Raw genomic sequence first — 23573 nt, 5'->3', positions numbered from 1 at the left:
ACCGCACCTTGAATACTGTGTACAATTCTGGTCGCCACATCTCAAAAAAGATATAATTGCAATGGAGAAGGTACAGAGAAGGGCGACCAAAATGATAAGGGGAATGGAACAGCTCCCCTATGAGGAAAGACTAAAGAGGTTAGGACTTTTCAGCTTGGAGAAGAGACGACTGAGGGGGGATATGATAGAGGTGTTTAAAATCATGAGAGGTCTAGAACGGGTAGATGTGAATCAGTTATTTACTCTTTCAGATAATAGAAAGACTAGGGGGCACTCCATGAAGTTAGCATGTGGCACATTTAAAACTAAACAGAGAAAGTTCTTTTTTACTCAAAGCACAATTAAACTCTGTAATTTGTTGCCAGAGGATGTGGTTAGTGCAGTTAATATAGCTGTGTTTTAAAGGATTGGATAAGTTCTTGGAGGAGAAGTCCATTACCTGCTATTAATTATGTTGACTTAAAAAATAACCACTGCTATTACTAGCAACGGTAACATGGAATACACTTAGTTTTTGGGTACTTGCCAGGTTCTTATGGCCTGGATTGGCCACTGTTGGAAACAGGATGCTGGCCATGATGGACCCTTGGTCTGACCCAGTATGGTATGTTCTTAAGGCTATGCAGAAAACGCACCTTGATGCTCATGTTGCAGCGAAGCATTTTGAAGCTCTCCAAGAGTTTCTGGACAATTTCGGCGTAATTCTGTGCTCATGTATTTCCAAGAAAGTCCTTGACAAGGTTTTTGAATGACAACCAAGCATTCTTTTGGAGTTCTGACATTGTCCCAATGAAATGTTCATCTTTAAGAGCTGCCGAATCTGTGGACCATCAAACACACCGGCCTTTATCTTTTCAAATGACAGGCTAGGAAATGCCAAAATGAGATACTTGAAACAGTCTCCTTTGGTTGGCAAAGTTTTAACAAATTGCTTCATGAGACCCAGTTTTATGTGCAGAAGTGGGAATATAATATTCTTTCTGTCAACAAGTGGCTCATTAGAATGTTTGTCTCACCAGGTTTGAGGTCAGATTTTGGAGGCCAAGTCGACTGCACCCAATGCTGCTTACGAGCTCTGCTGTCCCACATACACAGGAAACAGGGATACTTGGTATATCCGTGTTGCTGACCAAGAAGGAAGCAGCCTGATGTGGTAATCACAAAAAGAGAGAGCACAAACCCACCTAATCCTTTACCAGACACACAAATATATAGGGAATCTTATATAATAAGCATGAAAACTTTAATATATCTCTAATTCCAGCGTACATCATTTTTTTAATAACACATTTGCAAGGTACATAATATATTTATGCACAAATACAGAATCACAAATACATATTGGTACCATCGCCTTGTTGTTCTGATTCGCTGCATTGGAGTGGGCAGTGCTGCTGTATTGAGTAATTTTGAGGCTTTGTGAAGGTTCTGAAAATTGAAAAGGTACACGTGAACTGGAATGTGTAAAGGAAGACGTGGAGTGATTACGCTAAGATGTTCTTAGCATGTTAAAAGCTTATGAAAGGTTGAGGTACCATCAAATTGGTGAATAGCTGCTGCTCTTATTAGAATCTGTGGAGGAAGTCTTTGGGAGGAAAGGAGTTGACTTATCTTCTAAGCCATTCCTTGCAAAAGTGGTTGGAAGGAGACGCTGATTTACTATCTGATTCGGGATCGAATCGTCCCCTGAAGAAGCTGTGGTGAAACAAGGATCCTTGTTGGGGCGTAGTAGAGTGTTCCTGTATGAATACAGATGAAAAACATTTTTTGGTGTAGCGGAGTGTTACTGTATAGACATAGGATAAGATTTTGTATGATAAAATGTAGTGGATATATGTCAAGAATCAAAAGGATTTTTTGCATAAAAGGTTTAGAGTAAAAGGGGTGGTGGTATATAATCAGCGTGGAATTAAGCATGATTATGCTGTGATAAATTAAATGGTGGGTATAGCCTTTAGATTTGGGTGGAAGTTTGATATGTTTTAATTTTATTGGGTGGGGAGTGTTTGAATTTGAATTGTTAATTATTTGATGCTATGGTGGGGCAGTAAAATATGCTATTTTGCACATGTTTTGCATTGATGTTATCAATATGTATTTGTGATTCTGTATTTGTGCATACATTAATATATTATGTACCTTGTAAATGTGTTAAAAAAAATGATGTAAGCGGGAATTAATGAGATATATTAAAGTTTCATGCTTATTATAAGATTCCCTATATTTGTGTGTCTCAAGAAGGAAGCAGACCATTTTAGGGTCAACACAGATGATCCAATTGTGCTTGTGATATTGCAACAGATCAATGACTCTTTGTCTTCATAGTCTTCAAGAAAACAGACTGAATACCAAATAAATTGCCATTGTGGAGGAGGACACATTTCAAGCTCCGCTTTGAGCTATCGATGAACAGGCACCATTCATTTGCATTATAGATTGGAATTCCTAATTCCTCCATTAAACCATGTATGTTATGGCAATAGACAAAGCCACCGTCACTTCAAAAGTACTGCAGAAATGCACTTTCTCTTGATCGAATGTAGGATACCTGCGCTCTGTTTTCAAGCAAGTTTTTCTCATGCAGTCTTGATGCTAGGAGTTCTGAAGCCTTTTTGGATAGTCCCAAATCTCGTGCCAAATCATTCAAATCATGTTGATCAAATCTCTTACGAACTGAGTCATCTTCAATTTCAAAATCTTCATCGTTGCTGTCACTTAGGTCTTCACCATACTCCTGTTTTTTGAAAGAGGGTAGTTCAATGAAAACTGGCATTGGGATTTCAGCTGAATGAGGCACTGGGCGTATAGCTGATGGTAGACTAGGATACTCTATTTTACATTTATTTTTCTTGTTATATCCTGACGTTTTCACTTTACAAAAGTAACAGTCACTTGAATGATCTCTGGATTCTCGCCAAACCATAGTATAGCAAATGGCAATTTATCATGTGTTCCTTTCGTCCACATCCATATACTGTCAACACACTGCTTGCACACTTGTGAGGGGCCCAAGACTTATCTTGATCACCAAGTTTTACTTTAAAATATGCAAAATAGACTTGCCTGACAAATGCGCTGATGTTTGTCCTTTGGGAATGGTGAAACTGCTGCAGATATAGTAAAACGAATCAGGGTTGTTTAGGCAGTTACGACGAGAAATAGCAGAGGCAGAAATGATCTGAAGGAAATAAGTACGTATGTAAATAAAAAAACAAAATACAAAACTCTAACTCCTTGTATACAGATAAGAACTTGGACTACACTTCGGAATACGATTCACTATATAGAGTTTCACACAACCTCTCACCACACTGTCTCATGTGTAACTGAATAGCCTAGACAAGTATGAACCTGTCATACTTGTCTAGGCTAAAGGTCGTCCCCCATCCCTCCCCACTCGAGGAAGGTTTGCTCGCAGCCAATGGGAGAGCACTAGTGCTTCCCTAGATCTAGGTTCGAACCAGCCTAGAGTGGTAGCATTAAGGGGGGTCATTTATCAAAGTGCTATATGGGTAACATCAAGCTAGGTTGAGAGAACATTGCACAAATCTCATCTTTGGGTGAATTTCCTCACTCCGAAGGTCATCAAATCTTCACAAGAGTGCACTGTTCTGTTTGTACGTCACACTGTGAATTTCAAAGTGGCCCCTAACCCCTACACTAATACCTAAACCTCACCTTGAGTAACTAGGTGGGCCTCCTATAAATATCTACCTAGTATGAGGGCCTTATAGCTAGTCTCTCTCCCTCTCTCTTCCCCCCCCCCATGGTGGTAGGCTATGCTCTGTCTCCCTTAGCGTTTTCAGTATTTTAAGCTGCTATTTGCGAAAACATCTTCCCCCCCCCCCCCCCCCCAGTGGTCGTAGGTAGGAATTACAACAATTCTAGCACTTACCGCAAAGCGCAAAAAAGTTATCGCAGTTTGTGGTAATTCCTATCGCAGTTTGCGGTAATTCCTATCGCATGCGATATTTAGTGCATTTTGATAAATCCAGGCCTGAGGCTGTAGAGAAAAAACTTGATGTGATAGAAGAAAACTAACTGCAGTTTTGAAATCAACATGCCTATTTAAGTCTAAAATAGCTGAAAAATCGAACTCAACAGGAATTATGTTAAAAATTGTTCCCCAGTGTTGTATTACGTGGTAATACATGTTTTTCATGTGGGATTTTAGTGAGTTAAGTAAGAAGAGCTAATATTACTGATATTTATATTTTATAAAGGTATTCTTGCTTATGAACTATATTAAAGATCTGATTGCCATGTGAAGTATCCACTTATGAACTATATTAACATTTTGTAGTAATTAAGTAATGGTGCTTTTAGTTCGCATTTTGAGAGAGTTGTTTTTCCTTCCATTTTGTTTGTATACCTTGTAGTACTAGAAGCTTACTGCGAAAAGTACTGAAAAGAATGCAGAAGTGTAACAAAAGGTCAGGGGTGCAGCTATGCCTGCATTCCATTCTAGTTCTAGGCTCATCTTTCAGGTTGGTAACATTTGCATATTAAAGATAAGAGAATTTGCATCTACCACTTAAATGTTTTACCTGTAGTAATTGCTTAAAGCAGTGATGGCCAACCTTTTGAGCTCAGTGTGTCAAAATTCATTAAAAAGCCGAGCATAACTCGGGTAGTGTCACTTCTAGAAAAATCCATAATTTTGTGATATTTGTAGCTCTAATAAAGTAATAATTTTAAAATATGCACTGTATTTATTAATAAAGCAAAAATAAATAATTCTTTACCTTACCTGCTTAGTGACTTTTTTTTGTTGCTGAATTTCATTGGCTAAATCTTCAATTAAAATACTCTGCCCCTCCACCCACCCCCCCACAAACTCTTACTCCCCTGGATTTTCTCATACACACTCATGCTCTCACACTCACTGGCTCCCTCACATACACACACACACACCCAGACAGGCTCCCAGTCACACACCCCCACCCACACACACACACACACACACGCGCTCCCATTCATTTTCACACCACTCCCGCTCCAACCTCCAGGCAGGCATCAATTCATTCTCACACACACAGACCCCCAGGCAGAGTCCCATTCATACACATGCATACACTAAAGGCAGACCCCCCTCTCTTTTGCCAGCAACCTCGGAACCTCTCTCATTCCTCTGCTGCCACTGTCACTGCTGCCACATGGCTATTGGGGAAGTGCCAATTGCTGCTACTGACACTGAAGCCTATTCTGCTGCCTCCTCTGTGCAGGCCCCGTGTGCATCCACTTTCTCCATGCTGATCTCGTACATTGTGAAATACGCATAAAGAAGTTGCTATTCTTGCACATTCCCAAAGATTACATGTGCTAATCACTAAAAAGTGTTTTGTTTTTTTTTACCTTTGCTGTCCGATCTTAGTTTTCTAATTGGTTGGTCACAGGCCTTTTTTTTTCCACCTTCCCTTTCTTATTTTTTTGCCAATTCCTTTTATATTGTCTTTTTTTTCTGTTTCTTTTCTCTCCATCTTCTTCCCTCAAACACAGGTTCTCATTCTCACATGCATTTCTCTCTCTCTCACACACACACACACACACGCTCTCACTGTCACATGCTCGCTGTCATACAACCATTCATACACACAGTCTCTCACTGGCACATGCTGTCTGACTCTCACACACAGGCTCTCTCTTACTCCCACATGCTGTCTTGCTCAAGCACATGCTGTCTCTGCAAACATTCAAGTCCTCACTCTCACACACAATCTCTCAACTCATCTCATACACGCACACATACACCCTGTACAGACCCTCAGCCTCTCTCTCACCTCTGGGCCTCCTCTTCATGGGTCGCCACAGGATGGGCTCTGCAGTGGCCCTAATCTTCTCGGGCCGCAGCGGCCCTGCTACTGAGCCTCTTCCTCTTCTCGGGACACTGCGACTTGGGATTCGTGGCGGCCCGCAAGCGCTGCTTCTCTTCTGCACGCGCTGATGCTTCTCCTCCTTCCTGCCCACGCGGCTCTGGCAACGTTTACTTCCGGGACCGCACAGGCAGGAAGGAGGAGGAGCATCAGCACGTTTAAATGCGATCTTTTTCTTCAGGCCGTGGTGACATGAGCCTCACCACGGCCCTGCCTATCTGCCTGTCGCTGCGCCGCATGAGCCTCCCTGTGCCCGGGGGATTGGGGGGGGGGGGGGTGGAGGGGTCCGGAGGGTGGGGGATACTAAAAAACTAATTTTAAAAGGTCGGGGCAGCCGATTAAAAAAAAAAAACAAAAAAAAAAAACAAACAAACTTTCCCGATAGTCCACGAAACGCTGCGCGTGCCAGCAAAAACGTCTCGGCGTGTCAGGTTAGCCATCACTGGCTTAGTCATGTTTTTATTAACTGAATAATTAGATCATTGGCGTGTAGATTGGAGGTAGTGACATATTTAACCCCTTGTATCAGCAAACAATTTGAGTGCTGCTCAGGGATCTTTGCATTGTAATGTGTATTGTTATATTGCTCTCTCCATAAGATATCTTATTAACTTTGCTTTTTTGAATAAAAAGACTTTTCTGTCCTAGCTGTTGGTATTTAGAGTTTATTTATAGCCCACAACACTCCTAGTCTCACAGCAGTATGGTCCTCACAGTAGGAGCTTCCCCAAGGGAGATCTTTCACATTACAAAGGGTGAAGAAGTGGGCTTTGTCTGCTCTAAATTCCTCCTATAAGTTTTTTCTCTGGACCTTCAGAGGGCTTTGCCTCCTCATCATTGGGATCATGGCTCAGCATTTCCCAGTGGACAAGGACGAGTTCATGGGGATTCCACCACAACCCCTTTCAGACTTGGTTCAGCATACCTCTTCGGGAAGATCTCTGCTATTCCAAATTTTTGGATAAGCTGGCAAAGACTCAGCATCAGGGAAGTAAAGGATCCTAGAATAAGTCTTTGGGCTCTTAAAGTGCATCCAACATTCCACTGATTCTGTAGCTATTCCAATTCAAAACCTTCTCTAGGATGATGTGGCTGATGCATACGTCATATCTTCCATGAGATGGCCTAATTTCCACACTACTCTGCAATGTTGCAATTGACGTTGAAGCATGCTAAGCGTACTCATAATCATTCTAACACACTCCCGGGGTGTTGAATGTGCTTGGGAAGATGATCTTCCAAGGTTACATGCAGAGTGCTTGGATCACCAGCTTTACACTGATTTGCACAAATGTGTCCAGAAGCTGAAACCCTTAATGGAATCACTAGATGCAGAGAAGGAGGACTTCTGCTGTGCTTTTAATACTGCGGCCAGGACTTTGCCTGCTTCTGTAGGGGCCTGAAGGCTTGTGAGATTACAGGCACGTGACATCAGAGAGGATGTGCATCATTACCTTGCAGATGACCCGGTACAAGGGATAACTTGTTTAGTGACAGACGATGGCCCTGATTCCATAAATCCACTATACAATCATTTATCAGCTACAAATAGTGACCAACCAGCTCCTTCCCAGAATCAGTACTTCTCTTACAAGCATCCGTTTTTTCAGTGGTGTCCCTTCTTTTCTTTTCAGTGTCATTGAACTCCTACTCTTCAGCAGCAGCTGCCCATTTAAGGTCACAAGAAGGAAAGGTGTCATCCCAAAGCTCAGCAACGAATGCAGCCTAAACTGAGTGCCCGATTTTGACAGCTGAGACCCACCTCCTCTGGTGAAGGGAAGGGGTCCAGGCCTTCTTTCTAGAATGACTCTAGATAACCATAAACCAGGTCTTGAAAATTTTGGTGTATGGCTACTGCTTACACTTCTCTAACCCTCCTCTGACCCAGTTGATTTCAGATTTCAACTCCAACCCTTCTCAATCTAACTGCAGCTCACGGTGGAGTCCCCCTTCAGAAGGCGGTCAAACCTTTCCCTTTCAAGGCATATGGCTAGGGATTCTGTTCCTAGTAGTTTTTAATCCCCAAGAAGTCAAGGGGATTGAGACCTGGATTGTTGAAGACTGAACAAACTGCTGGTTCGGAGAGGCTCGAGGTGAACTCACTTCAGATAGTCCAACCTTTCATTCAACCAGGGGATTGGATAAAAGCTCTGGATCTGAAAAACATTTATGTACACGTCCCTGTTCATGCCACCTACCTGTGAGCCCAAGGGTATTCACAAAATCTGTGGGCCCAAGGGTGTTCACAAAATGCCTGGTGGTGGTGGCAGGGTGTCTGCATATTCCCATACCTGGACGATTGGCTTATACTCATTAGGACCATTCAGCTTCTTCAGTCCCTGGAGTTCCAAGTCAACTTTGCCAAGTCTAACCTAGCTCCGGTTCAGTGGATTTAGTTACTAGGAGCCTGGATACACTCTCTTTAGGAAAAAGCATTACTCCCGGAAGGAAAAAATACAGTACTGAGGGGTCTAGAAAGTCTCTCCTTTTATCAGGACAGAAAGTCAGCAAGGTTGATCTACTCAGATACATGGCTGCTGTTGTGCAATGCTATTCCTATAAATCGTTTAAACCTGCAAGAACTTCAGTCGGGCCTTTGAAATCAATGATATCAACTTTTATCCTACCAAATATTGATTCATGGGGTGAGGCCATCCGAATCTGGTCATCATAGTACCCATCTACAGGCAACTTATGTGCCAGGAATTCAGAATATGCTGGCAGACCACCTCAGAGTATTACATCCCCATGAGTGGTCCTTGGATCAGAGTGTCTCAAATGATTTGTTCATTTGCTGGGAAACACCAATGTTTGACATTTTTTTGCACCAGACAGCAGAAAGGTTGATGGGTTTTGCTCCATACATCCGAGCAAGTAAGGATCAGCTTCTGACGTTTCTCTACCGAAGAATACTATCCGTCTATTTTATGCATACCCTCTGATTCCGCTAATCACAGACAATCCAAAAAATTCTTCGGTATCTCATCAATCCATTAGTTCAGTTTCTAGTCCCATTGGGGATATCTCCGACCCTCATGCAAGAGGAAAATCAGATTCTGACATCCCTGGCCTTCACAACATGCATGTTGAATGCAAATTATCTGCTTGCTTATTTCAAAGAAAATAGATGTGCTGATTTCAGTTAGGAGGGCCTACAGTTTCAAGTAGAAGAGGTTCTTGGCTTGGTGTAAGACCATTTGTCTGAATCCCTTCTCCTGTGGCCCAAAGGATTTGCTTCAGTATATTTTCTTCCATTCGTCCTTGGATCTTAGTACCTCTTCAATCAAGATTCATCTCTGTGCTACTGCTGCATATCATTGGCAGGTGGAAGGGGTTCCAGTCTCTCTCCACCCTTTGGTATCTAAATTCATGAAAGAATTGTGGGATTCCAGACCTCTGGTCAATAAACCTTCAGTGCCTTGAGACCTCACTATAGTACTAGTTCAACTCATGAAACCTCCTTGTGGACGTGAAGCTTTTCACCAGGAAAATGATATTCCTTATAACAGTCACTTCTGCTTGAACAGTGAGTGAGAGAATTACAATCTCTCATCTTCTAATTTCCATATCTGCAGTCTTTCACAACAGGGTGTTTCTGTGTACTTACCAATAAGTTTCTTCTGAAAATGGTGTCTGTATTACACATCAACCAAGCTATTGTGTTTCCTGCTTTCTTCCTCAGATTGCATGTGTACAGAGGAGAAAGAGCTCTTCATACCTTGAAGAAAGCCCTCATATTTGAGTCTCAACCTCCTCATCAAGCTTTTCAACTGTTTATATCCTTTGAGCCTAATAGTTTGAGAATGGCAGTAGCTTTTTATGCACTGGCTGGCCAACAGATTACAGACTGTCAAGGCTCATCAACTGCAAGCTATGGTGACTTCAATGGCTCATCTCAAGGCTGCTTCCATTGAAGACATTTGTGTTATGTCCCGAGTAATTTTGGCAAGCAGTTCTGCACAACCTTTTATCCCAGTAATACACGTTCCATCTGGGGGGGTGGATTGTCTTAAGTACAACCCTTAATTTGGGACTCCCCACACATAATGGCTAATTCATGCATGCTTATAATGGAGAAAGCACAGAGTTCTCTGTGGCTGGCAGGATGAATTAGCTATTTTTTAATGCCTGCCTCCCTGGAGAGTAGACTACTTCACTAAACCTTGACATGCATGTAGGAACTCCTGCACAGGCTCAGTAAAGCCTTACTGAGCTTTGAGAGATGGGTCGACAAGTGAGGTAATCAAATTTGCGGATGATACAAAACTGTTCAGAGTAATTAAATCAAGAGCAGATTGTGATAAATTGCAGGAAGACCTTGTGAGACTGGAAAATTGGGCATCAAAATGGCAGATGAAATTTAATGTGGATAAGTGCACGGTGATGCATATAGGGAAAAATAACCCATGCTAAAGTTACACAATGTTAGGTCCCATATTAGGTGCTACTACCCAAGAAAGAGATCTAGGTGACATAGTGGATAACACATTGAAATCGGTTCAGTCTGCTGCAGCATTCAAAAAAGCAAGCAGATTGTTGGAAATTATTAGAAAGGGAATGGTGAATAAAACGGAAAATGTCATAATGCCTCTGTATCGCTCTATGGTGAGACCGCACCTTGAATCCTGTGTACAATTCTGGTGCACCTGAACAATTGCCTACTCTGCCTAGTGGAAAATCAGTGCCTCTGAGAGAATGAGCAGTGGTGGCTGGAAGGGGTAGTGAGAGAGCAATGTGAAAAAAATGGCTGCAGAGCTGAAATGTGGGTAGCACTTTCATCTTTTGAGACAAATTGGAAGGGGATCAAGGGTAGATAAACCCACCTGTCATATTCAGCATAAAGGAAACAGGTTTTTTGTTTTGTTTTTTTAACCATATTTTTTGTATGCTGTGTTTAATATGGTTTACAAGCAACATTCGTGCCTAATTTTAGTTGTAACATTTATTTGACTAGTTTTATATACCGTCATTCGGAATTGTCAAAATAACGCCATCATAATGGTTTACAAAATAAGGTTACAGGGGTGAGGGGGTTAAACAGGGTTTCAAGATACAAACTGTTATTAAGCAAAGGGGATAACATGTAATGTTAAAGAAAATTTATAGAAACATAGATGTGATGAATTTCATTTCTTGAAGGAGGATTAGAATGTGAAGTAATTTTGTTGTTCATTGGGTGAGTTGGTATGCTTTGAACAACCAAGTTTTTAGATCTTTTTTGAAGGTTTTTAGGTTTTCTTGAGTTCTAAGCTCAGTTGGTAGTGAGTTCCAAAGTTTTGGGCTACCAAGGGAGATTGCTCTGTTTTGGGTTGAGGTGAGTTGATTTGAGTGCGTTGGTGTTTTTAGGAGTCCCTTATTTGCTGATCTAAGGTTTCTTCTTGGTGTATGTAGCTGTATATAGGGACTTAGCCAATTTTCTTGTTTTTCGTATATCATTTTATGTAAAATGGATAGGACTTTTTATTCAATCCTGTATCTAATTGGTAGCCAGTGAAGTGCAATAAATGTTGGAGTGATGTGGTCATGCTTTTTTGATCCTGTGAGGATTCTTGCAGCTGTGTTCTGCAGGATCTGGAGTGGGTGAATGATGTTTAGAGGTAAGTTGAGTAGGAGAGAGTTTCAGTAGTCTGTTGGAGAAAATTAGTAATTGAAGTACTGATCTGAAGTCGTTGTTGGACAAAAAAGGTTTTAGATGTCGGAGTGTAAGTCGTTTGTGATAACCATCTTTGATTTTAGTTGAAATATTTTTGAAAGAGAGTTCTTTGTCAATAATTACTCCGAGGTTACAGGCAGAATTGATTGGAGAAATAATTGTGTTTTGGTTCATGAGGTTAAGGGGAGGTATTTGAGGGGAGTTCTTTCTGCCTAGAAATATTAATTCAGTCTTGTCGTTTTTAGGCTGGCTAGTATTTCCTTTATTCTGTTTAGGTAATTGGATGTTAATTTGTATGTTTCTTCTAGAGATTTTTTTATTGGGATTAGTATTTGAATATCATCAGCATAGATGAAGTGTGTTAGATTCATATTTGAAAGGAAGTGGCATAATGGGAGCAGGTAGATGTTAAAGAGCGTCGCTGATAGAGCGGATCCTTGGGGAACTCCGGTGTTTAGGTTGATTTTCTTTGAGAGGGAATCATTAAGTAGTACTTGGTAGGATCTTTGTGATAGGTACGAGGAGAACCATTGAAGAGTTGATTTGTTAGCTCCGATTTCAGATAGAAGGTTAATCAAGATTGAGTGGTTTACTATATCAAAGGCTGCTGATAGGTCGAGCAGGATTAAAAGGAAACTTTGGCCTTTTTCAAAACCTTTGAGTACGAAGTCATTCATTGCAAGAAGAAGGGTTTCAGTATTTAGTTGCTTTCTGAAGCCAAATTGAGCAGGTAGGAGGATGTTGTTTTCATCTAGATGATCGGTGAACCAGAGTGTGGACTACTTTCTCAATGATTTTGGCAATGAATGGGCGGTTTGAAATGGGTCGGTAGTTCAGTGGGTTTTCTGGATCTAGATTATTCTTTTTTAGAATGGGTTTTATGATTGCAGATTTTAGGCATTCAGGGTAGTTTCCTTCCATAAGGGAAAGGTTTACAATTTTGGTTAACGTCTTGGTTATTGGTGGTTCAAGATTTTTTATTATTATGAAGCGGTTATAGCTCACCATTCATTTTTATTTTATGAACTTCAAGTCAGAAAATATTGTTTGGGGATTAACTGTGTGTCTTCCACTGGATTCCAAGGGGGATGGGAATTTGAAAACCACCCACTCTCTGAAGAAGGAAAGGAAATATGATACAAACATTCAGATATTTAGCGAGTTCAGTAAAGTACTAGAGGATATCATGTTCTCCTAGGACAAGCAGGATGGTAGTCCTCATATGTGGATGATATCATCCGATGGAGCCTGGCACAGAAAACTTTTGTCAAAGTGCATCCACATGAGCTCTTCCTTCAGTCTCTTTTCTGCGGTGCAGTTGCCTTGCGGTTTGTGGAGCTCCACACTTTTTTTTTTTCTTGTTTTTCCCATTTTTCCATCGTCCATTCCCACTTCGTGATCAGTGGCTCCTCGGCATACTAGGTTAAATTGCTGTTTTTTGTTCCTAGCTGTCGATTCCCGACACCTACCCCTGCGGTGACCGGTGGCCTTGATTACGTACCCGCCGTACACGAGGTTTTTTTCACGCTCGTGTGATCTTGCATACGCACCCTAAGTTTCTGCCTAAAGTTGTGACTGATTTCCACCTTAATCAGTCCATTGTTTTACCCACCTTCTTTCCTAGGTCTCAGTCCCACCCAGGGGAATGGGTCTTCATACTCTGGACTGCAAGAGGGCCTTGGCTTTCTATTTAGACTGCACAGACAATCCACTCGGCTCTGTGTCCTTCGATACAAATAGGCTGGGAGTGGCAGTGGGTGAACAGACCTTATGCAACTGGCTGGCGGATTGTATCGCCTTCTGCTATGCACAAGCAGGCCTTCCGCTGGCCGGCAGAGTTAAAGCTTACTCTGTGCGGGCCATGGCGACATTGGTGGCTCATCTGAGGGCAGTCCCCGTCGTCGAAATTTGCTGGGCTGCAACGCGGAGTTCTCTTTAAAAGTTTGCAGCTCACTCCTGCCTGAACAAGGATGGGCATCAGGATAGAGCCTTTGGTCAATCCACCCTGTGCACTATGTTCCAGACCTGAACCCCAACACTTCCTGCCTAATACCCCTGTGGTATTAGGCAGGACCAACAAGCACCCCAGTTGTTTGGTAACTGGTCTCTCCTGCTAACAGGGACAGCCTGGAGCTTGGTATTCACCCACATATGAGAACTACTATCTTGCTTGTCCTAGGAGAAAGCACAGTTGCTTAAAGTGTTCTCCTAGGACAGCAGGATGTTAGTCCTCAGGAATCCCGCCCGCCTAACCATAGAGTTGGGTTCTCCTTCTGGTTTGTTTTTATTTTTTCGCTTGTATTTTTTCTATGTTTTGAGACTGAAGGGGGACCTCGTTATGGACACGCGGATAGTGGCAGGCTGGTCATGCTCAGTGTGCTGGTCAAAGCTTCTAGAAACTTTGACAAAAGTTTTCCGTGCTGGGCTCCATCAGATGTCACCCACATGTGAGGACAACATCCTGCTGTCCTAGGAGGACACCTGTTATAGGTAAGCAATTGTGCTTTCCTTAGAATAAAAGTTCATGGATAAGGAGTCATATGAGGGTGAAGGAAGTGAAACCCAAAAGGAATGAGTGTTTTTTTCATTGAGAGGGCCAGTGAACACCTAGAATGGACTTCCAGCAGAGCTTATACAAGTGAAACAGTGATCTAATTCAGTCGTGTTTATGATAATCACAATAGTGACAAGACAAAGATAATCACATAGTGACAAGAAAAAGACAGGGAGCGGGAAGATAAGTGATTACTGAGGATCTATGACAGCAGACTGAGTAGATCAAGTGGCCGCCTCCTACCAACGACATCTGTGTTTACTGCTTTTCAATTTGTTAGAAAAGCACTTATGCAATTGAATTTGTCCATCTGCTCAGAGATACAAATGTACCTTGGAGTGGACTAATCGGGATTAAATTTGGGCTGAAGCCCAGTCATCTGTCTGGAATTTACCCTATTAAAAATGACCTCACCCTGATGAGATGGAGACCATTTTCTATAGGATGCAATTGAAAAGCACTGGAAAATTCCTGTATATGCATGATTTTCGCTTCCTTGTGTTTGTGGCAACCAATAGCCCATGAGGTGCACAATGCTCTGGAGCACTGAATTTTATTGTGAACAGCTGTACCTTTTAATAGTCCTTTTGTTCCTCCTTTTATAGAGACAAGATGGCTGAATTCAACAGACCCCAGCGCAAAATGTCCCGGACCGGGGAAAGTCTGTACCTAGTGCTAGGGCTAGCGAAAGGGGCGTCACAGGATGATATCAAGAAAGCATACAGGTAGGGGCATATACCCCTGAACTTTAAAAATAACACTATTAGGACTTGAAGGTTGACTGGTTTCAAGCATAGTGGTATGCTGGAAGGGGACTGTTGGTTGTTCCTGAAATCCCCTTTATCAGTGTTATGTTAGAATCGCTGTTTCTATTTTTGACAAATGATTGTGTCCACTCTGGCTTAGTTTCTCCTGCCAGTAGTATATGCTTAGGCAGTCATTAGCTATTCTCTGATGAGATAAGCAGATCGTCATGTTGTAATTTAGCAAAGGATCTGACCTTACAGAGTATGGCCTGAAGGTCACAGAGATGTGTTGCAAACATTTTAAATTTGAAAGGGGACATTTAGTAGTATACAGAAACTTAAAAATAAAGTTAAACATATATTGAAAACATTTTAATGATTGTAAGTTAACTATTCTTCAATGAATTTAAATGGTTAAAAAAATGATTTTAAATGTAACTGGACAGCCAGTCCCTAGTGAGCTATTTTAATGCTCTAGGCAGGCAAAAAGCTGGGGTTTGATTCTCAGTTCAGGCTCGTGTTCCTCTGGCCAGCTGTGGAAAGGCCGAGTTAAGTATTGCTTAGGTGGTGGTTCCTGGTTGATCCGCAAACATTGCTGGATGTGGCTGTGAAGAAATCTATCTTGCTATTGGCCATGAGTCAGAGCAATTCACATTCTATACCTAGGAGGGTGCAAAATTTAAGGAGAGCATTGAGATTTTACTTGGTGGCATCAGTAAGAGCTTTAATGGGAGAAGTAAGGAAAGAGACTCTTCTGTAAAAGATTTAATTGCCAAAAAAAGAAAAATCTAGCTAAGCCTATAATCTGTCAAGAAGTCTCTTCATGACACTTGTGTGATACATAGAACATCTTCAAAGATCCTCTTTGGATAACTGTCCTCACTTATGTGTGTTAAACCTTTTTTTCCCTTGCCACTGGCTCACATTTCCTATATATAGAAAACTTGCACTGAAATATCACCCAGACAAAAACCCAGACAATCCTGAGGCAGCTGAGAAGTTTAAAGAAATCAACAATGCCCATGCCACCTTGAACGACGAGAACAAGAGGAAGATTTACGATGAGTACGGCTCTATGGGGCTGTATGTGGCTGAGCAGTTTGGCGAGGATAGTGTCAAGTACTACTTCCTGATGTCCAAGTGGTGGTTTAAGGTGTGTATATAGTGTTGGATATCACCTCCAGGCTCTAAATTTGGATTCCCCCAAATAAGGCCTATTCATTGCACACTGCAGTGGCAGTCCCATAATACTGCCCCCAGTGTTATGACCAATTCAGTATTGGTACAGGTCACTTCCCTCATAGTAGCCATTCCTGACACAGATTTGTCCTATATTTGTAGTGAAAAGGAGATCCTAAAAGTAGCTTGTTACCACCTTTGGTGAGAGTTCAGTCTATCTACCTTAACCTCACTAGCACAGTTGTACAAAAACCTTAGGTATGTCTCTTGTCTGAGGAGATGCCTCTCACGTGGGACTTTTCAACCAGCAGGCATAGTCTAAGATCTGAAGCTTTTTGATGGGTTCATCAAAATCTGCTTGCAAAGAGCTTATTCTGGTTTGGACTGAATTGGTCAGTATTGGAATCTCCCCATCTCTATGGCCATAGCAGTTTCTGTACCAGAGTTATTGAATTGATTTCTACTCTCTGCTTGGATAGATTTCGCTCCCTCTCCTTTGTTTTTCTCTTCTCTACTGGGTTTTTTGAATGATTCCATATATTCCTTGTGATTTTCAGACATCTTTCCCTTGTTGACTGTTATCTTTACAACATGTACTCTAGCCTCTTTATTTTCTTTAATTATTTTCTCAGATTTTAATAGTAGATTCATTAAGTGGACATTAGCTCCAATTAAATTAAAGGTAAAGTTGCCACTAATCTAATTTTAAAAGTTTCTAAAGTGTACAATGGTCACAGGTTTTAAGTTTTTCCTTCCACTGTAACAGCTCCATAAGTAGATGTATGTCCCCCAAAATCAGTGACAGGTAGAATCGTACATTGCAAACTCCTTCTCCCCCCCCCCCCCCCCCCCCCCCCCCCCACTCAGCATGGTGTTAGTAGATAGTGTTGCGGTGTGGTAGCAAATATTACTTGTACCCGTGTGTGCCATTCTTCCAGATTCATGGAAGATATTGATTATTCTGGCTAATGTTCTTCTGCCCCTCGGCAGATGTTAACACACTAACTAACCTGCCAGCACTATACATGTCTCTTTATTGCTGGCATGTCTTCTGCCCTAGATATTTCACATGAGATTCATACATTCTCCATAAACAATGGAGTGACTTTTTCCCCCTCCTGATGTTGCCAGGGAAACTTCTAACTGGAGAAGACCTGTTGCTTTGAATACCCAAAGGCCAACACTGCCTCTTGCTGAGAATATGTAATCCCAGTTGAGAATCAGTTCTATATTAATGTACACACACACCTTTCTCTCTCCAGAAACAGTAGCTGGGTCTGACAAAGCACCGACTGATGGACTGCTATGTTTTTGACCCTAGCCAGTGCAGGCTGCTGCAATAATCTGGGCATTAAGAAACTGCATTGGTTTTCAGTGCAGGTTTTTAATGCCATATTAATTTTTAACTCCCATGGCAGTAAGCTAAGGCTATGGAGTAAAAAAAAATATATATATATAATATAAACAATTGTTATGTGTAAAATACGTGTTCAGCATAGGCTGAACGCACATTCTAACTCAAGGGAGAGGGGGCTGTCCCTGGCAGACAGATTGTGCAGTGGCAGCCACCACCGCTTACATGAGTACTGATTTATCCAACTATCTGGCCCCAAGGTTTGCCACTTAGTCGGATAAGTCAGACCCTACATACGTATCCTGATAAGTAGCGACAACTCTGCGCCAGATAGCTGGATAAGTACTGATTTATCCGGCTAAGTGGCAGACCTCACCAGATAGCTGAATAGGTTTCTACTTATCTGAGTAAGTGGTGGCAGCTGCCAGGGCACGATCTGCCTGTCGGGGACTGCTCCCCTCCTTTCCTGAGTTAAAATGTTTGGCTTCTGCCTAATGCACATTTTTCACAGTTGTGTGTATCTCCTGATGCATTAGCATAGCATTAACTTACTGCAACTGGAGTTTAAAAAAAAAATACAAAATTTAATCTGGACATTAAAAATGTGCGTTGAAAACCAGTGTAGTTTCTTAATGCCAGATTAGTGCATCGGCCTGTCAAACTGCATTGACCATGGGCAAGAATATCGCAGCTGCTGCTGGCATGTACCTGAATAAGTTAGTCTTTATCCGTGAACTGTGTTTCAGGGTTTTTTTTCTGTTTCTTACTGGTTTTAAGTGCCAGTGCAGTAGCTGACCCTGGAGTTAAGTTTCTAGCACTAAGGAAATCCTGGCCAGGCTAACACACCTCTGCATTGGGGAGTAATGCTTAATGTCCTCATTTTCATTTGATTTCCATGCGAAAAAGCAGCAGTTCTGCTTAGGAGAACACACTTTCTGCGTGCACAAAACCTACTGCCAATGCAGCAAGGAGTTATGCACAGAACATGCACGTTCAGATGCAGGCAGAAAGGTGTGTTTGGCTGAATGCAGTTTTCTGCATCTGCCTGTTAGTGAGAGCACAGCTTTTTTTTTTTTTTTTTTGGGACGTTACATCAGCCACTCATTTGTATTTAAAACTGACAGCTCTTCACAGTTGTCAGATTGTGAAGTGATGCCTTCTGATACTGACAGGACATTGCACCTCCTTATGAGAGAGATTCCTATTTTATTTTAATGGAATATCATAGTGTTAATCCCTGCCACTTGCATTAATTTAGGTTTATACTGATTTTCAAACAGCTGAGTAAAGAATGCTCCCCAGCTCACAAAGCATCTTGGAAGATGTTGGCTTTTAAGTGAGTTGTATATGATAATCTAGCTCTAAAACATTAAAGCAGTGTGTAAAAATCGAATAACTCCAGCCCCCACGTCCTGTTCGCCCTCCTCCTGAGCCGTCAGCAGCCAGCAGAGTCATTGCTGGCAGTGAATAACATCTCTTGCTCGCTCTTTACCGTCTGCCTTTTTTTCTCATGCTTTCTTTTCCCTCCTTTGTTTTGTTCTCAATGCTCTGACTTGGTGATTGAGAGATTTATGTTGTGGCTATGTTCCAGGCCCTGGTGATCTGCTGCAGCCTCCTCACGTGCTGCTGCTGTTGCTGCTGCTGCTGTTTCTGTTGTGGGCGCTGCAAACACCCCGATGAGGATGATTCCTACAAATATGTGGATCCTGAGGATTTGGAGGCGCAGATCCGAGCCGAAGATGAAGGTAAATAAGGGCTTGGGTTCAAGAGTTGTGACAGGACCAGCCAAAACTCCATTTATATTTCAAGAACTGTTTGTATTTCCCTTGTTCTAGGCTCTAGAAGTCTGAAGGTCCCATGATTTTTTTCTGATAACACAGGGAGGAACAGTCCTACCTTCTGGTTCGCTCCAGAAAATGCCTGGAGTGTGTGTGTGTGTGTGTGTGTGTGTGTTGGTGGCTGAATGCTAGTAATTGCTAGACAACCTTGTGTGTCACTATTATTTAGAAGTATTCAACAGTTCAAACATCCTTCTCTGTCTCCTTTTCCTCGAGTTAATTTGGGACTGGGAGTATTGCAGAAATAGTGCTTACAGCTCCTGGGGAGGAAATGTACTACTCGTACAGTAATAGCTAATGTAACAAGATGTATTGACCACGGGAAGGCATAGTAGTTGGTCCTAAGGGAGAAAGCATGGAAAATTCAGTTGAGTGCATGTACACTGATTCCCTGATGAGAGCTGAATGGGAAAGAATAAGTTAGCAAGGCCTTTGCAGGGAGAATAAATTCAGGAGGGATGCATTCTACATCCCCTGAAATCCTTACTACACACAGCTAAAAATAAAGTCAAACTGCTGCTTACCTGCAACATTCAGATTTGTACTGGCTGTGATATTTCAGATTTTGCTCAGACTGAATCAAAGGATCTAGGCAAATGTTAGATCTTAATAAAGCTAAAAGGTTTTACCCAGTGGATCTGTGTGTGCCTCCTGAAACAGCAAGAGAGAAATTGTTCACATTGTGCACGTTTTGAGTGTCACATGGACAGTGTCCTCACCCCTTGGAGGCAGGAGCAGCTGTGACGCAGGTGGCGACACCTTCCTGGCTGATTCATGGTTGCTGCGAACTAGGATGCCACTGCAGTGTATAGTGTGTGCATGTGTGCGCACATGTTTGTTCTGGAAGGGATCAGGCCAAAGGCAGATAATTTCATGAAATCCAGATTGCAGGTCTCGCTGCACCAAACCCTCAGACTCCTGAGCTGTAACCACTGCTGAGGATTAGAGGACTGCCACAGACCTTTTTTATGTATATTAATGTAATCGAACACTGTAGGCAGCTATGATTTTGGAAACAGCATCAGTTTTCAAATCCTTCATTTTTAATATATTGTTTTTATTGTACAGTAGTGGAGCTTAGATGTTAATGTATATAAATTCTCACATGAGATCAGAAACCACTGATGGCAGAACCATGATAAAAACAAATGGACAGAACTGACTTTTAATCAGTTGACATTTCCAAAAACACGACCTCTTAGTTTAGTGTTTACTTACTGTAGTAATCTTAACAAAAAATGTTTTTGGTCCTCATTTCATACTAGAATGGTCTAGTCTCCCAAACTGAGCAGCAGGAATGATCAGCTGTGCTAGTTAGGCAATGTTTGGATTACATTTGGAAAGGTTTTGTAAGTGAAATAGGTTCTTGGGGGGGGGGAAATTAGAGAGAATTTCTGTATGTCATTTTATAGACATTTGATATTCCACTTTTTACCAAGAATAAGTGTTCACAGTGCCATATGAAGCTGTCAAAGGTATTGAGTGAGGACTTATAACTATCAGACATAAGAATAAAGGCACACTAATCCATGAAGCTTTTGACCAATCTTTTTTTATGGTAGTGTCATGTACCCTTACATGGCTTTTGTATTAATTTTTATTCCTTACTGCTCTGGTTTCCGTCTGACCTTTTGAACTTGCTGCTTCTATGTAATAGACTACAGTGTCTAGTTCAAAGGTCATACAGGGATTTTAGTTCAGCATGGATATTGCGGTGTGCTCTGACATCACTGAAATCATCTAAAGGTACAATCTGTCCTTTTTTTTTTGGCTAAGATCCAAGTGAAGTGTTTGGGCCATTGATCCATGTAAGCTGTGAATGTGTGCACAAGAAATGGAAAATAGAATAATATTGCAGAGAACACTCTGCCCAAATTTGTACACTGTGTAGCACACAAGGACTTTCGTGCATACACGGAAAATTAGAGCATTGGCCTGGGCTATGTGCTGAAAAGGGCCTTGACTGAGGTTGAGAAACTGTATAATACGTGGAAGGATTATGCCCTGCCACTTGACTGCATTGGGGACGGGATAATGTACAATCATTGCCAAAGCAGGGAGGATTAACCACCTATTTAAAGAAAAAAACTTGAAGCATTTTTTCTGGATTAATGTGCATACCTGTTGAATGTTTTAGCTTTTTATTGTACAGAAAGTCCTCAAAGCGTTTTGAGTTACGATCCAGAGTTTCAGCATTTCTAAATTGACACCCATCATACAACTGAAAACGCAACTTTAAGACACATGAGTGTCTCCCAACAGGCCTGGTGAAGTGAAGTCAGTAGGCAGAGTATCAGGGGCTTCCTCTTCCCAAAACAGTGTCAGTGCAGTGTCCTATAGGTGTGCTTTCCTCATCAGACAAAAGAAGTAATGCTTTACAACATGTGTGCTTTTTACAGTACTACACTTTACCAAATTCCAGCTTATTTTGGTGAAATAAAGTATTGGGCTCTGATACTTAAACCAGTCCCCATTTTTAACTTTATTATGGGACAATTGGTTTCGACTTACAACATTTCAACTTAAGACATTTTTCAGGAACCAGTTGTCCGAGGACTTCCTGTAATCTGCTTTGTGGTTTCTTGATAAGGTGGATAATCAAATTTAATAACTTAATTATAGAGGAATTGCCTCGATTCACAAACTTGTGCTTGTCCCACCATTTACAGCTGAAGCATCTATCTTGTAACTAGTGAATAAAAAAACTAGAAATGCCGAGGACAGCAAAAGGTCTGCTGTCACTTTATCATGTGATCCTCTACTGTTGATATGTTTATATATTTGTATGTAATACAATTTACATATTTTCCAGATTCTTTTTAGTACATTTTACAATATTATAATTAGCATTATTAGGATCAGGAAAGCCAAAGGAGATAAAAGGTTGCAGTAGTGGACATACTCATTTGTTTTCTCTCTTCAGCTACAAGTCATTTGGTTCTAGTACAGGAATATGTAAACCCAGGGGCCAAGAACCAGTCCAGTTGTGAAAGATTCACAATAAATATTAATGACATTTTTGCATAATTTGTTTTAAGCATATTAGTTTGCATATTGTGGTTACCCTGAGAACCATACTGTGGCTAATTCTCCCTTCCCTTTTTAATAGGGGTAATTAGCTCTGTTTCTTGAGGGTCGCACGTTTTGGTGTCATGATCAGAATATCCACAATGATTATTCATGAGCTATATTTGCATTAATTTACTCTAAGAATCCAGTTAATTTACATGGGTTGGTTCTGTTTGTCATCCTGGCTGGTGATGACCTATCCTGAATTGACCACCAGAGGGAGATGAAGCCCTTATCTTTTCAAGTTTGAGATGTTGCTCAGCTCGGAGGAACCTTCTGTTAAGCAACACTAGTACAGTCCTTTACATGTAGTAAATGCAGATAGCTCTGCAAAGTAATATTCTGTCCTTACAAAAACACTTAGGAACGAACTCTTTTTAATGTCAAAGCTGTAGAGCACTAGTGGCAATATTGGTCCTGGCGCAAACAGACTGATCACTTTTTTATTGAGCCAGCCTAAAAATCACTTAAAGATGATGGTATACAAGCTTTCAAGACCACATAGGTCTCTGACGAAGCAATCTGTGTGATATTGAAAGCTTATATACATGTTCTTTGGCTGATTCTTATGCGGGCCCTGTAAAAGGTGTTACAGCCTTCATGAAATGCAATGCTCAGAGATTTGATTTTCTGCCCGACAAAGTGCTTTCAGAAAAACTAGTTGAAATGAAGAAGCTCTGAGTTCCAGAGAGAGAGCTTGGATGAACAGCGCCCAAAACAAATGAGAATGTTTCTGACTTTTTTATAGGTCTCTAATGGGTTAACTGGACATTGTGCGACACCCCCCCCCGCCCCCCCCCCCCCCCAAGCACTGGATTCTCTGGTCTTCCCAGCTGCCAGCACTGCAGCCTGGCTCTGTCATGTTTGTGCATCTCCGGGCATAACTGCTGCTATAAATCACTTTTGTGGCCTAAGACTCAATCTTACATATGTCTGGGCTTTACAAAGGCATCAGATAATCTTGTGATTTCAGGATGTCTTCAGCCATTTAGATTATGCCAAAGATCCTCTGGAATGTAAGACTGCCCCCTGAGCTGTTCTAATAATGAAGCATTGGCTCCTTATAATAGAGCTGTAAAGCAGAGTGCTTCAGGTACTCTTACAGAATGGTCCTGGACACAGCTGGAAACAGCACAAGCCCCTCTGACTGTAGCTTTAGAATGGGAGCCAGGTTTTCCTACTCACCTTTATTTATTTTTACTGATATATTTTATCACAATATTATACATGACTGAACTTACTATTCAATTTCCACCCCTGTTTTTGCACAAAGACCTCGCCCAGTATCTTAATAGTACAACCTCAGA

The 23573-nt window shown here is 41.5% G+C and overlaps 1 protein-coding gene across 2 annotated transcripts in view; it reads left to right on the top strand.

The window, feature by feature from the left end:
• Positions 1-23573, top strand: part of DNAJC5G (DnaJ heat shock protein family (Hsp40) member C5 gamma) — a 91188-nt gene that overhangs the window by 46435 nt on the left and 21180 nt on the right. For both annotated transcript variants that reach the window (XM_029596339.1, XM_029596340.1), the window contains exons 2-4: positions 14686-14805; positions 15766-15979; positions 18951-19104. In XM_029596339.1, the coding sequence (XP_029452199.1) occupies positions 14693-14805; positions 15766-15979; positions 18951-19104 (481 nt within the window). In that variant the 5' untranslated portion in view covers positions 14686-14692. The remainder of the gene's footprint in view (positions 1-14685; positions 14806-15765; positions 15980-18950; positions 19105-23573) is intronic.

The sequence above is a fragment of the Rhinatrema bivittatum genome, chromosome 3, assembly GCF_901001135.1.
Source record: "Rhinatrema bivittatum chromosome 3, aRhiBiv1.1, whole genome shotgun sequence".
NCBI lineage: Eukaryota > Metazoa > Chordata > Amphibia > Gymnophiona > Rhinatrematidae > Rhinatrema > Rhinatrema bivittatum.
This window is presented reverse-complemented; position numbering and strand designations above follow the sequence as displayed.